Raw genomic sequence first — 15,443 nt, forward strand, 5'->3', positions numbered from 1 at the left:
AAGGATTTTAAACAAAGCATCAGGAACAGGAACCACAGGTATTTTATGTTAGTAAATCCTAGTGCTGGTACACTGCAAAGTGAAACTGATTTTTAAATTAATACTTTGTTTTTGAAAATCTTATTTATGAATATTCTATAAAATATGATTCCCTTGATTAACAGCATTACTTCAACAATCAGGAAGGAAAAATTAATGCAATACCAAGAATAACAGCTCAAATTTTTTAAAAATAAACATAACTTCTGTCAAATCACAATCATACACGCTACCTGGAAAACGCACAGCTTTGATCAAAAAGCTTTACCAATAAGCACGAGGGGTTTGTTTTGGTTTTAAATAATATCCTTAATGGGATAGGAGGAGATTGCTGGTGTTATTACATACTGTACCCAACACACTTTACCAACTTCAATTTAGTACTTATTAAAAATAGAAAACATTTTTGGCTGTGTTTGATAATGAATATGAATAATCAGTTGCAAAATCAGTTTAGTGTTTACATAGATTACAAATGTAAAGTATGAGTAGCGTGAAATGGGAGAAGCCGTTGCATGCATTTCTTAGAAAAGCAAAATACTTTGCCTGCAAAAGCAGCTTACCCAAAACTTCAATCCTCCTCTGAAAATGTCATTTACAATAATATTTCTTTTCATTTTTATTCAGCCAAGTTAAAAGTAACTGTATCTTCATAACTTCCATCGCAGCAATTAGTTCAAATGCTGCGCAGTAAAATTATGCATCCTAAACTATAATATAACAGTCAGCTGATTTAGGAACCGAAGTATGGAGAAGGTGCGGAATGGCAAAGCCTGGGATGAACTTTTAATGAGAACCACATTATTAATAAGATTTGCTCATCCAATTTTAAATCAGATCTAATAACGCCTCCCTCTCTTATTACTGGTTTTATTTTTCAGTTCATGTTAGCCAGCGTTACAACCACCAGATTCATTGGCTCGTCCTGTCCTGCCAAAGGACAGATTACAGACGACGACGTTTTTTGCTTTGACATGTAGAAAGAGAGAAAAGTCCCCAAAGGCCAGTGACAGTCCTACTGGGGATTTCACTTGTCACACCAAGATTAGTGATTCTGAGCAGGAAGTCAAGAAAAAAGGGCAAATTACTTTCTCTCCCCAGAATAAACAGTTTTCCATTCAACATGAGCAGATCTTTAAAAGACTGTACAGTATCTTTTTCTAAATCTGAATTAAATAGGAATTGCCAGAAACATTTTAAGTGCTAAATCAAATGTAGGCTAATTTCATAAGAGAAAAAGAAGAGACGAGACAAGCGTCTATTCTGAAGAACAAAATATAATAAATAAGAAAATCCAGGAATTGCAGTGCTACTATTTCAGGTTACCTGCTCCATCCATTGCTACGCATATGCTGTCTGAGGCTGAGGACAAATTTGAAAACTGTCATCTATTTGAAGCCACTTATGGAGCTAACTTACAACAAGACTCATAGATGTTAGGAAGCTGAAATCTGGAATAGCGTACATAATGTGGAAAGACATAAAAGAGATGGAAGCACTGAATAAAGCAGCTTTATTTATTTTAAAACTAAACCATAGTTAAGTATACGAGTGGGAAAGCCTGTTATCCTGTTTTAATTTTCTGCACTACGACATTAAAACGTAGCTCCTTCCCTCTGACGCTGAAAGCTTTTAATGCATTAACAAAACAAGCAAAAACAAACGACATTTTTCATTATTAGCAGAGACTCCACTAAACGCCACCTCTCCAAAACAAAAGCAGTAGTAGAAAACACCAAAGAATTGCATTTTTCTGCTCAGTGCAACACAGCTTTAGCAAGCAGCTCGCTGCGAAGACGCCATTTTATCAAACCTGAAACGCAGCCAAGAGCTTAGGACGCTGCGCTGCTGCTCGCTCTCTCAAATGTTATGTAATAAATTGATTTAACAGAAGCAGATGCTATTTTCTCAGGGTTAGGGTTACTTTCTCTCTTTTTTTGGCTCTAAAAAGGGCTGATGGGTAATCAAATACCTGAAGAAAGGAGCCGCCCAACCATCCTAGGAGACGCTACATTGTGTGCAGAGCTGTTTCTACTCCTGCATCTACGTTCTCCAGGGCTCTCGGCTTCAATATGTCGGCTGTGTACAGTGCGAGCCTCATCCTGTAGAGCTGCCAAGAAAATCTCTGTGTGCAAGCGTGCGCCCAGACAACCTGCGAGCGCGGCCGGGCCTCAGCCGCGCTGGCTATGGAAATGCCCTTTCCACGCACAGCCCTCCTCCCCCTTCCCCTCGCTCCGCTCCTCGGCTCTAGGTAAAGGTATCAACGGAGCAGGATTTTTAAGCTTTGATTATCTAATTGCAGCTGACACTAAACCGATCTTCCTTCCTCTTTAAATTCTTTCAACTGTCACAAAACATTTTCACTTCGGGACCCAGCTACAATTAGCACCCTGGCTGCTTTTCTCCCGCTTTTGAAAGTCAGCCAAGAGAAGATGTGGGCGCTGCAGACTGCCTGCACGGGCAGCAGCTCCTGCCTCCTGCCCTGGGTTCCTCCTGCCTGTCCCAATGGCAGCTCCTGCCTCCTGCCCCGGGTTCCTCCTGCCTGTCCCAACGGCAGCTCCTGCCCCGGGTTCCTCCTGCCTGTCCCAACAGCAGCTCCTGCCTCCTGCCCTGGGTTCCTCCTGCCTCCTGTCCCAACGGCGGCTCCTCCACAGCTCCCGCTGGGCGGGCAAGCAGCAGACCGAGTCCCAGATGTATACTGGCGCGCTGCCAAGCCCTTAATGACTTCCCTGCCTCTATCTAAAAAAAGATGGAAGCGGCAAACGCGAGAGCGTATTAATCAAAGGCGCTGTTGTTTATAAACGCAGGGAAGAGCCGCCCTGAACAAGGCAGTGCGGATCAGGGAGCGTTCTGCCTCCTGCGGAAGCAGGGACCGACCATCTTTTAAGAAGCGCGGGCTGGAGAGCACTAGTTCTCTTTAAGGCACACGAACACGGATTGTGAACAGAAGCGAGGGGCAGCTTAACATTTTCAGGACCTAAACATCATCCCAAATTCTGAGAAGCCATGTAGAGAACTTTTATCAATGCATATATACAAAGCTCAAAGGATAATTTACACGCAAACTTCCTGTATGTCTAATAGCTTCACAATTATTTCCCCTTCTCACTTCCTCACTCTTCCTCCTCCTCCTGTCTGCCCCAAATACATAATAATGGCACAGTAAAGGGAGCGTGTTCTAAATCTGCTGTTTCAGGTCTTGTCAGGTGTTCAGTGTGAGCAGCTTCGCCCTTCTGCGACAGATCGCACGCGGCTGACGCCTCTAAAGGGCTGGCTGCATGCTCAGAATTGCCGCTTCACTCCCAAAGCACAATCGCTGCTGCTATTCTCGGCTCAAGAACTGCTCCACTAAAGCGCCCCTGAAAACAGACAGTTTCCTTCTGAAGACATTTGTTCTCCGTTTCTTTGCAGTAGTCTCTGAATACTGGATGGGTTTAACCTCATTTTAAAAACAACAGATGAATGAAAATCAAATCTGTTTGGTTTTGTTTCCATTCAGAAAACTATTTCAAATGACACTAGAAACTAAGGTTGAGAGTGAATTTTACGCTACCTTTAAACTCAAAATATTGTTGTGGATTATTACAATCCTTTATATCAGTTATACATGATTGAAATTTCCATTAGTTAAAATGATATGTCAAAACTGGAAAAGAATCATAGAGTCATAGAATGGTTAGGGCTGGAAGGGACCTTCAAAGGTCATCTAGTCCAACCCCCCTGCAAGGAACAGGGATATCTCCAACTAGATCAGGTTGCTCAGGGCCTCATCCAACCTGGCCTTGAATGTCTCCAGGGATGGAGCATCCACCACCTCTCTAGGCAACCTGTTCCAGTGTTCTACAACTCTCATGGTAAAAAATTTTTTCCTTATATCCAATCTGAATCTACCTCCCTCTATTTTAAAACCATTACCCCTTGTCCTATCACAACAGGCCCTCCTGAACAGCCTCTCCCCATCTTTCTTGTAGGCCCCTTGAGGTACTGGAAGACCGCTATAAGGTCACCCCGGAGCCTCCTCTTCTCCAGGCTGAACAGCTCCAACTCTTTCAGCCTGTCCTCATAGGAAAGGTGCTCCAGTCCTCTTATGTTCTTAAAGAACATAAGGCACACTCCTGTGTTGCTTCTATTTTTCTTATTAATAGACTTGCTGAAATCTACTTCGATTTACAGAGGCAGGTACTTATAAAGGGCAGCAAATCAAGGGGACTGTGTTTACCAGACGGGTACATAGGAAGGCAATGCAGAACCCCAAGGAAGAGGCAGAGCCCACACCAAATTCTGGGGGCAAAATAAAGCACAGCTTCCACTCCAGCCCATGCTGTGCATCAGTGGCTGTTCCCTTCCCTGTGCTCCGTCTTGTAGCAACGACAACAGAGCACGTGTCCGATCATTTTGAAATCCTTATAATGCTTGAAGACTAAAAAAGGGGATTTGAGAGGTCATGCAGACGACTCACCTGATCTAAGGAACTATTCCTGATACACACCGACATTTGCCAAACCCAACAAGGAAGCCCTCCAGCAACGGAGACTGCACGTTCCCAAGTGCTCTATCTCACTTCTTAAGATAGCTTTCATACTGGCACGTTTTTCCTCATGTCTAACCTTAATCTTCCTTGTTGAAATGTAAGCCCATTATTTCTTATCTGATCCATCACAGGCATACGGAACATATCATCTTCTTCCTTGCAGCAGTCATTTAGGTATTTCTGCATTTCTAATTCCAGCCTTTCTTTGACTTAGCAGCTCCAATTCCTTCGGTCTTTGCAAGGCTTGTTTTCAAGATCTCCCCTCATTCCTGTTGCATTCCTCTGCTCCTCTTCCATCTGATTCACTTCCTTCCGAAGGCACAGTACCCCAAACTGCACCCAGTATTCAGAGGCTTTATCAGAAGTGCCTCATGGAAAGCAATATTCTTTATTTCCTTCAGTATGCTTGTCTTCTTTTTTCAACGGCATGACACCATTAATTTGGTTTACTCTGTCACAAATCCCAGATCCACTTTTGCAGCGTTATATTCGTGTAACCATATTTGTGTACAGAGCTGTTCTGGACAAAATAAAGTATCTTTCACTTTTCTTTATTTCTTATTCAATCACACAATTTTGTCACCACTATTCCATATTGTAATTTCCTCTTACAGTTGCCTTGTACTCTGCTCCAGTTTGGTATCATTCAAAACTGAAACTTCAAAATTGAAAACATTCAGAATGGAAACACTGGAACAGGTTGCCCAGAGAAGCTGTGGCTGCCCCATCCCTGGAGGTGTTCAAGGCCAGGTTGGATGAGGCTTTGAGCTTTAAGGTCCCTTCCAACCCTAAGCATTCTATGATTCTAAAAAATTAATTAAGGCTGTTGTTTATAGCTGAAAGATTTATGCAAATATCAAATAGTACCAATTTACACTCTCACTGAAAATGTTCTCATTTTGCCAATAAGGACTGATAGCTGCTCCCTGTCTACAGCTTCCTGAGCAGCTATGACACTTCTTGCCATAGTTTCATCTTCTACTTCTCAGTTATTTACACCACCACACATCCATCACAACAAAGTCTTCTGAGGCACTGTCAAAGGTTGTGCAAAGTCGACTTCTAGGACACGACTTCCCTTCCCATTCCGCAGTGCCTGCTGCACTGCTGACAGGGAACCACTCTCCTTTGGTGTGACTTGCTCTCCACAAACCCACCTTGGCTCTGTTCTCTCTTGCACAGTTCTAAATGCACAGAAATAGTGGCTTTGGTTATTTTTTCCAACATCATTCTAGCGGATTACAATCTCTGATCTGTAATTCCCTGGTTTCTCCTTTCTCACCTTTTAACACTGGTGGTTTTATTTTCTGTTTCCTAGTTCTAACACTCTGAAGGAACACCGGCAGGCCAGATTGCTCTAATCCATTCTCAATGTAGTCTACTGCGATCTTCATCACTTCTAGACAACTTGAAATGTTTTACTTCTTTAAGTACTCAGACTCACTTTCTCATGATTTCCACGTGACATTACTCTCTTTCTGCTCTTCCGGAGGACTAAACTCTTATTTCCCAGTCACTTTGACCTTAGTTAGTTTTCTACCCTTGTCTTCCACACCATCAGAGACAAGTCCTGCTACTCTGTCTTTTCACATGCTTTGCCAGAAAACTGCCATCTGCACATTTTAACAACGTGCCAGACTCTTTGTCTCCTGACCTTTTTTCTCCCCAAAACTCCTGGGCAGCTCATGTATCAGGCTATCACTAAAGCACATCCATCTACAGTGAAGTAGGATGCAGGTCTACTGATTCCAGAGCAAAAGCAGTGGCCTGTCAGACATCATGCTTTTGCACAGCCCCACTCCTTGAAAGTGAGGACAGCAAAACTATAAAGGTATCTCCGTTATTCATCCTTTTTACAGATTTCTATTCTTTCTTCTCCTGGTGAAAAATTCTAATCGCTGTCAAATAGATTTGAAGCAGTAGATTTACTTTTCACGCTTTGCTGCCTGATGTCAGATAACATACACAATACAGAAAAATTTATTCCAAAGATTAGTTTAGTGATGAGTTTTTACCATCGTTTTTCATTCATAATGCCAGTATTTGTGCTACACAGTAGTTGCTACTTTTCTATCTATAGCCAAAGCACTATATGGAATTTTTGGAAATTTACATGGGAGACAAAACCCTTTACTTGCTGAGACTCACTTCTCACAGACTTTCCCATTACTGCATTTCAGAAATTGCCCATCACTCAGGAGTACATCCAGACAGTACCTACTGCCTGATGCCATCTCTATGTTAACTGCTACATTTTCATCCTTGTCCTATGTGGTTTTTTTTAAACTTCCTTTTGTCTAAAGGTGTACCTGTCTCTAGTGACCTTTGGTGACACTGCCCGATTGCCAGGGACATGTACCAGACAACGAGCACTATAAGGAAGGAAGGAAAAGGAAGGAAGGAAGGAAAAGGAAGGAAGGAAAAGGAAGGAAGGAAAAGGAAGGAAGGAAAAGGAAGGAAGGAAGGAAGGAAGGAAGGAAGGAAGGAAGGAAGGAAGGAAGGAAGGAAGGAAGGAAGGAAGGAAGGAAGGAAGGAAGGAAGGAAGGAAGGAAGGAAGGAAGGAAGGAAGGAAGGAAGGAAGGAAGGAAGGAAGGAAGGAAGGAGAAGGAAGGAAGGAAGGAAAAGGAAGGAAGGAAAAGGAAGGAAGGAAAAGGAAGGAAGGAAAAGGGAAGAAGGAAAAGGGAGGAAGGAAAAGGAAGGAAGGAAAAGGAAGGAAGAAGGAAAAGGGAGGAAGGAAAAGGGAGGAAGGAAAAGGAAGGAAGGAAAAGGAAGGAAGGAAAAGGAAGGAAGGAAAAGGAAGGAAGGAAAAGGAAGGAAGGAAAAGGAAGGAAGGAAAAGGAAGGAAGGAAAAGGAAGGAAGGAAAAGGAAGGAAGGAAAAGGAAAAGGGAGGGAAGGAAGGAAAAGGGAGGGAAGGAAGGAAAAGGGAGGGAAGAAGGAAAAGGGAGGAAGGAAAAGGGAGGGAGGAAAAGGGAGGGAGGAAAAGGGAGGAAGGAAAAGGAAGGAAGGAAAAGGAAGGAAGGAAAAGGAAGGAAGGAAAAGGAAGGAGGAAAAGGAAGGAAGGAAAGGAAGGAAGGAAAAGGAAGGAAGGAAAAAGGAAGGAAGGAAAAGGAAGGAAGGAAAAGAAGGCAGGCAAGGAAGAAGGAAAGGACAGGAAGGAAAAGGAAGGAAGGAAAAGGAAGGATAGGTAGGAAGGAAGGAAGGAAGGAAAGGAAGGAAGGAAAAGGAAGGAAGAAAAGGCAGGAAGGAAAAGGAAGGAAGGAAAAGACGGAACGGAAAGAAGGAAGAAAAGGAAGGAAGGAAACGGGCGAAGGAAAAGGGAGGAGGAAAAGGGAGGAGGAAAAGGGAGGAGGAAAAGGGAGGAAGAAAAGGGAGGAGGAAAAGGGAAGTAGGAAAAGGGAGGGAGGAAAGGGAGGGAGGAAAAGGGAGGGAGGAAAAGGGAGGGAGGAAAAGGGAGGGAGGGAGGGAGGGAGGGAGGGAGTCATCACTTATGCAACCTCTGGTGGTCCTCAACATCCCTTTAAAATGCTAATTTGATGAGACTATTGGCAAAAGATGTAATCAAAACAAATGCTGGTAATTTCCATGATTTTTTTTAATAAATGGCATAACATCAAATGTGATCCCACTAGTAGGAAAACTTTTACATAGCCACATTGCAGAAACCTTGTGTGTAGTGATGAGCTGTACAGCGAACTGCTCTGCAAGTTATGGCCAACACCTCGTCAAGAGATGTAAAAGTCAAAAGCTGCTGGGAGTTTTATTGCAGATAAGCATTATGTGTTTGCTATATACAGTCACCTTCCACTGAAGTAGTAGAAACAGACAATTCTTGTGTTTACCAAGAAACATTACTATGCTAGTTCCTTCATGCAAGATCAATGATCGTGATACAACCACCCACATCTTCCAGGTATTATGTAGTACACTTCAACAAAAAAGTGTATTGGCTACAGAAAGTGTGAAATTATATATGGAAAATGTACAGATGAATAAATATACTATCTAATCCCTGATTTCTATTTTACAATGCTTAGTGTTTTAACTATTACATATGATGTTTACAGAAGATCCAGAATAAATCAATTTCAAAGTTTTTTGGTTTAGCTCTGTAACTAACTAAAACCAAAAACACAGTAATGTTTTGCCGACAAACATACTCTGCTAGTGGAATTACAGAATATGGGCCCAAAGAGATCAAGTTCAGCAAATTATTTCCATAAAGGCAGTTTTCACATGTGCTTTATTCATTAAAAATCAGCCGGTGTGACATGCCTCCAGGAAATCAAGCTAAATCTTATTTCCAATTTTTGAAACGAGACTTTATTGATATGCCTCAGAACTACTTTTGCAATATATATGCTTTACCTACAGTCAACAAAAAGCATAATAAGCCAAACTGGGCAATTATTCAAACACGCATTTGTCTTGAAGGTCACCACTGCTTTGCTAGATCTGATGAAACAACTGTATGTCAAAGCTTATGTTTTCCAACTATATTGACTAGTTTTAGAAGAGATATTATCTCTCCCTAAAACTCTGCTCCAAATTTGACTTTACAACTGTATAAAATCACCCTATTAGAAGGAATGCTCAAGTTATCCACAGATAAAGGACTGGATGTTTGAAATGTGTATTGTCGGGCATGATTTCAAGAGCAAGCAATTTTTTTTAATCTTGTTTCCTAAAAAACCTGATCAAAACAAAAGTTAATACAAATAGCTTTATAAGAAGAGTTAACCTGCCACACAACAGCACGCAGCAACTTCCAGCTGCCCACAACACTTCCTTCAACATGCACATACCATGCCACAAGCATGAATGTGCAAATTGCAGCTAAAGAAATCCTGAAACATGAAATAAAACTACCAGCTACATAGAAGAGGAAGGTTCAGCACAGAATCTGGCATCAGCCTGCAGTAGGAAAATAAATCTCTGTAACTGCTGTCAAATTCTCACTTCCCAGAAAACAACAGATAGAACAAATTAGAAGTGTAACTCTTCGGTTTCCACAACGCTTGTGTCTTCTCTCATTTTTACTACTGCATGAACTACTTGCTTTCATTTCTTTTTAGACTTCAGAAACATATGTTACAGATTTGTTCCACAAAACCTTCTACTCGCCAATACAAATGAAGCGCAGAAGTTCCATCATGACTCCTGCAGGACACGGTGTATTTCTTTTGAGTTGCTGGATGTTGGTTTCACATTGCTGAATTGCAGAAAAGTGAAAAGCATCTTCAAGAAAAAAACTGATTACTTCCTTTGATCTTTTTTCTTATAATCATCAAACACACAGTGGTTGCCTGGAGATTCCTATACAAACTTCTTAATTTGTAAAGAAACAAAGAAGAATATATTACTTGTTATTTTTAATCTCCCATGGTAGTTTCCAGAAATTACCTTAATGCTTTTAGATCACATGGCAAAAGGACCATTCCATTAATGCCTCACACCTTACTGAGGGAAGTTAACTATTCACCGCACTTACTGGAGTCAGTTGACACAGTGGGGAGGGAAGGGATAAAAAGCTCCATCTTTAAGTCAAAATAACAAACTAGACTAGATATTAGAACACTGCTCATAAATTACAGATACACCTTTCCTTCAGTGCAGTCCTGAAAATGATTACAGACGGGGCATGTCAAGAGCAAGCTTTGAGGCTCAAGATAAAAAATTCCAGACAAATAACTATTCTACAACAAATGCTCTAAAGTACTACAGAAAATAGTTTCATAATAGTTAACAATACATAAGAGACTGTTTTCAGGGGACAAGATTTCTAAAATATTCTGTGCAATTTGAACTGTTTTAATTTCTTCTCTTAACGGTTTATCTAGTTAATGTTTTATAGATTACCTTAAAAGAGAAACAAAAAATCACTGCTCTCATCCACTTCACTGATCTTTCCAAATGATAAACCTGACAAAGAATATATTGGTGGTCATTAATTCCCACTTGCCTTACATTGGCAGAACATCCTTTTTAATTAATGACATTGCAGTTAAGAGTTCTGATAAGTGTTTTGGATAGGCCAAGGCAGTAGATAACAGACACTTCTGATAAGAGAATAAAGAGATAATATAGCGCGATTTTTCCAGTGAAGAGCCTGGCAATGCCTCTCTAACAGCCTTCCTTGTATCCAAGTAGTTATAAATAGGGCCGGGAAGGAATGTGGTTGCATAATTTCGAGTTAACTATGAGGGAATATGACCCTACAAAAAGAAAAGCTACAGACATGAATTTACATTAAGCATCCTCTGGATCCAAGACGCTAGCTTAGCACGATCCCGGCTCTTTGATTAGTAGCAGGTCATCCATCAAAGGAAGTTACTATTGTTCATCACAAGCACAAAGAAGCCTCCTATGGAGACCTGCTTGGGCAGAATCCAGCACAGGTCTAACAAGCTCTGGTTAGGCAGTGAGGTTACCGGAGCGGGAGGAAGCCCTGAGCACTGATGCATTATTGACTGCCTCTAGACTTTGAAGATGTCTATTAATGTTCATGAAGTGATCACTCCTCTACAATGCATGTGCCGTTCAGACCGACAAAATTCCAGTTTATATGTCCATCAGGTACCTACACCGATCCTTCCGGACAACTTTGATTATTTTGTTCCTTCCCTTCACTTTCTCAGAGAACTTTCACTTACAAAGACTCTTAAGTAAATGAAATATCCAGGGAACCAGAGATAGACATTTAAAGGAATACAGTTCCCACTCATGATAAGAGGAAGGCGAGAAGTTTCCTTCAGACAATGTATTGCTCAGTCGGAATTCTTATGTTTAAAGTTCTTTATTTTCATATTCACAGAAATATGACCCAGTTCAAATAAAAAATCATGGAAAATTCCTAACTTAAGTGCTGGAGCTTTTCAAGATACAGAATCTCAAAATGTTTTCTAAAGCTAATAGTTACTCAGTTCCTAACAGCTATGATGGAAAGGTTTTGGCCTTCCCTGGATACTCTTCTCACTGCGTTGGTCTTTATGCTCATCAAGGTAAAGACAAAGCCAGTATGAGAGCCTGAATAAGACTGTCAATATAAGTACTCATGGCTACAGAGGTCTCAGGAGTGAGATATGCCATACTCCTCTCTCGGCCTCACAAAGCAGCCAGGCATACAGCTGCCATCATTATAAACTGAGCTAGACAGATTCCACCCCCCATAGCTGTTTGTAGTTAGTAAATGAACTGATGCTCCACCTGCTGGAAAGAGATCTAAAGGAGTATTCAGCAAGTTGAGGAAGAGGCAACCATTTCAGTCTCAAAACACAACCTCTTGCTGCCAGCAGACAAAGCAGCAGCCAAGCATTTAGCTTGCCTAAGACTCTCCTCCCTGCTCCAAGAACTGTGCACAGATTTTCTGGTGCCTTTGAAAGCTTTTGTTTTAACTTTACATCGTAAACAACAACCTGATAATCTTGAGTCTGTGCACTAATTGCTTTCAAGTAATACTTTCGCTAAGAATGTGATACAGATTAACTTGTTTTGTGCAATATGGAATATAATATGAAGCTGAAAAGCTGCTGCATTCCTCTTCCTCTCACTTGTACTAGCTTTTACTGCATTCTGAATTCTTCCAACAGTGACAGAAAAGTGGCGAAACAGTTAAGAAAGTAAACTATTTCAACGGTGTAAAACATCTGCTGATAGCTGCCAGGCTGACAAACTACAGAAACAAGTGCTTATTTTATACAGCAAGTTAAAACAGGAATCAGAAAAAGAAGTCTAAAACCTCAAGGCACGAATGCATCTGGCAAGATCAAAGTCAGACAGCTAGTAGTGTACTCTTACAAGCTAAGTTCTTTTATGGATTATGTTATGATTTACGGTGGACTTTGTTTCATGATTTACACTATGTTTCTTAAAGATCAAACAAAGATGTTTCAGATATGTCTATAATGATGCTTGGAAGAAGTCTAATACTGACCCTCAGCCAGCCTGAGCTGCTCGAGTTGGTCAATCTGTCTCAACCATATAAATAATTACTAGATTTCTGAAAATAAAATAATAAACACCTAAATACATTTATTTATTTATTTATTTATTGAACACAGATCATTAGCCTGAGAGTTAACAAACATCTTCAAACCAAAAAGAAGCCATAAATGTCAGCCACCATCCGTGCTGAACTGGGATTTGCAAAGAAGGTGGGAATGCTGCTCTAACTGGAGGGAACTCCTTACTTTCCATCTCACTGAAGCCAAACACTCAAGAATACAGAAGTATAACCTCTTCTCTTCCCTAAAAACCAACATTTAAGTAAATAAACAATTATTTTATTTTACTTTTTCAGATTTGCATTTCTGGGGAGTAGCTGAATAATATTTTCAAAGTCATTTTGATAACCATAAAAGTTATAATTTCTGAGAGAGATTATTTTCTTATTTAACTAGAACTTCTAAGAACAACACCAGATAATTTTCTCTGCTGCAGCTCAGTATCTCAGCAGCAAGTACAGCAAAAACAGTTAAAGATTCACTAATGTCCAAAGGGAAAATCTGCACACAGTTCAGATCCAAATTTTGTGATGTCTGACAGCATTAATGCGCCATAATGAGCAACACTTGAGATCATAAGGAAGAAGTTCTTCCCTCTGAGGGTGGTGAGGCACTGGAACTGGTTGCCCAGAGAAGTTGTGGCTGCCCCATCCCTGGAAGTGTTCAAGGCCAGGTGGGATGAGGCTTTGGGCAACCTGGTGTAGTGGAAGGTGTCCCTGCCCATGGCAGGGGGGTTGGAACTGGATGGTCTTTGAGGTCCCTTCCAACCCAACCCATTCTATGATTCCATGATTCTATCATACGGAAATGACTAATACACGAGATCTCAAAATCCCCCTTTGTGACTTTTCTAAGCCATAGAAAATTGTACCTTAGAACACTCCCTGCTTCGCCTAACGTGATACACGCATATACAGCAGTGACGAAAAAGGTGATTTATACCAATTACTGAATAAGCTCATCTCCACTGCAAAAGTTACATGATCTCAAACACACAAGGGCAAACAAGAGAGCTGCTTCTTAATTTTCTCATTAGTGGCTTCAGGGGAGAAAAGGTAGCTAAGAGACTCACTCCTCAACATGCTATTTCCAATAGCAAAAGAAAGTCAGTGTGTCTATGTGCAAAGGATGGAATGAAGTGGTAGAAAGGCCTAAGACATCAACCTACTTTTCCCAAAATACTGTTTTCCTAATGTGAAAATAACAATTGAGAGCGTAAGAAAGTAAAGGTATAAAAAGTGTCACAATACAACGTAGGCAAAGTTCCTATTTTTTATTTACGTACAGTTATATGCAAAGCTGTCTTTAAAGAACATTAAATTTTCCAAAATGATAGTCAAGAACTTGGAAATACCCAAATTAACAATGCTTCTGTAAGAATAATCACTAAAGAAATATCTGAATGTCCTGAAGATTATATCCATCCCAACTGTCAAATAAACAGAAAAAAACTGGAAAAAGACTCCACAGGTCTGAGCATCTAAACAAATAAGAAAACCTTTTAGAACTGGATCCTAGAAACGATGTAAGGTATCCAGTAAGAAAAAGAGCAACAGCATAAACTTCACTTTAAATCCTGATATTTTAAGACAGTTCTTAACATTCCTTAAGTTTTTGCAACACCCGTGCTGACAGCGGAGGGCGTAACTACATGAAGAACAAGTCGATATCCCACTGGGTTTCGATTCTTACCTGTTTGGGTCTTACTGGGATGATGCTGTCCACCTGCTCCTTGCTGCGGAGGAGGACTCGCCCCTGCTGGTCCAGTACCTTGCGCTGGGCTGGTGCCGGTCAGAGTCCCAGTAGGCAGTGGCTGACCCCGCTTTAGGAGCTGCTTCTGTTCTTGCTGGCGGAAGCGTGGAGGCACCTCCCGGGGCAGGTAACGGGACGCAGCAGGCTGCTGCCCATTAGCAGCCGCACGCTTGCCATTGCTGCTGTTGGTGATAGTGCTGGTGGAAGTACTGGTACCGGTACCGGCAGGTTGGGGCTGGCTTAAACTGGTCTTAATAGGTTCTGGCACTACATTAAAAAACAAAACAAACAAAAAAGTTGCTTTAATATCAGAAAAGCTGTGGGTTGTGGGTTTTTTTTTTTTCTGTAACTGGGCAAATAGATACTGGTTTTCAGTGTCCCAAACAACAGCTGGCAAAACATGGATCATAAAACATATTCTAAATAAAAAAGCATTATGACCAGAACTGAGGGCTAGTTTGCTATGTACATAGCCTCCTGAAACATTTTATATAACAATTTTGAAACCTACATCTAAAAAACCTGATTTTGTACAGCTGTAAAATTTACGTACCAGGATACAGCTGATAAAGGCTTCAGCATCAACTCTCTGTAAGAGTCCACGCATCTGTTTTCAACTGTACAACCCTTATCTCACACTCCTCTCGCTTCCCAGGCTGCATCAGAAGGCACACAACAGAGAAGTTGGCTACTGTAAACATCTGGCACCCACTGCACGAGGAGAGCAGAGAGCACACAGGCTGAAGACTGAACAATTTGTACCTGCACAACCAAGTTCACAGCAATACCCACATGGCTCCCACCTACACAAACGGCTATGTCCATGGATGTGTCTGGGTGCTTACACCAAATACGATTTAGGAAAGTACAAGACTAAGAAGAAAAACACTGATTTCCTATTAACTCTACAACAGAGCAAGTGAGAAAACTTCTTAGATGTTTCCACTTCTAGTGTTTCTAAGACATCTTGAATTGTTGTCAAAACAAGATGTCTAAGAACATTTACCCTAAATAAAAGCACAATAAATAAAAGGATGGCTAGAAATAATTGTTGTTATGCTCAAATAATGTGCAGAAAAAAATAATTCTTAAATAAAAAATAGCGGCACAGAGATTATTT

At 40.9% G+C, this 15,443-nt stretch overlaps 1 protein-coding gene across 4 annotated transcripts in view; it reads right to left on the reverse strand.

Moving 5' to 3' along the window:
- TNRC6C (trinucleotide repeat containing adaptor 6C) overlaps nt 1-15,443 on the reverse strand; it is a 108,223-nt gene that overhangs the window by 42,609 nt on the left and 50,171 nt on the right. For all 4 annotated transcript variants that reach the window (XM_086623881.1, XM_086623882.1, XM_086623879.1 and 1 more), the window contains exon 4: nt 14,264-14,590. In XM_086623881.1, coding sequence (XP_086480007.1) covers nt 14,264-14,590 — 327 coding nt within the window. The remainder of the gene's footprint in view (nt 1-14,263; nt 14,591-15,443) is intronic.

This window comes from Tauraco erythrolophus, chromosome 20, assembly GCF_009769465.1.
Source record: "Tauraco erythrolophus isolate bTauEry1 chromosome 20, bTauEry1.pri, whole genome shotgun sequence".
Classification (NCBI taxonomy): Eukaryota; Metazoa; Chordata; class Aves; order Musophagiformes; family Musophagidae; genus Tauraco; species Tauraco erythrolophus.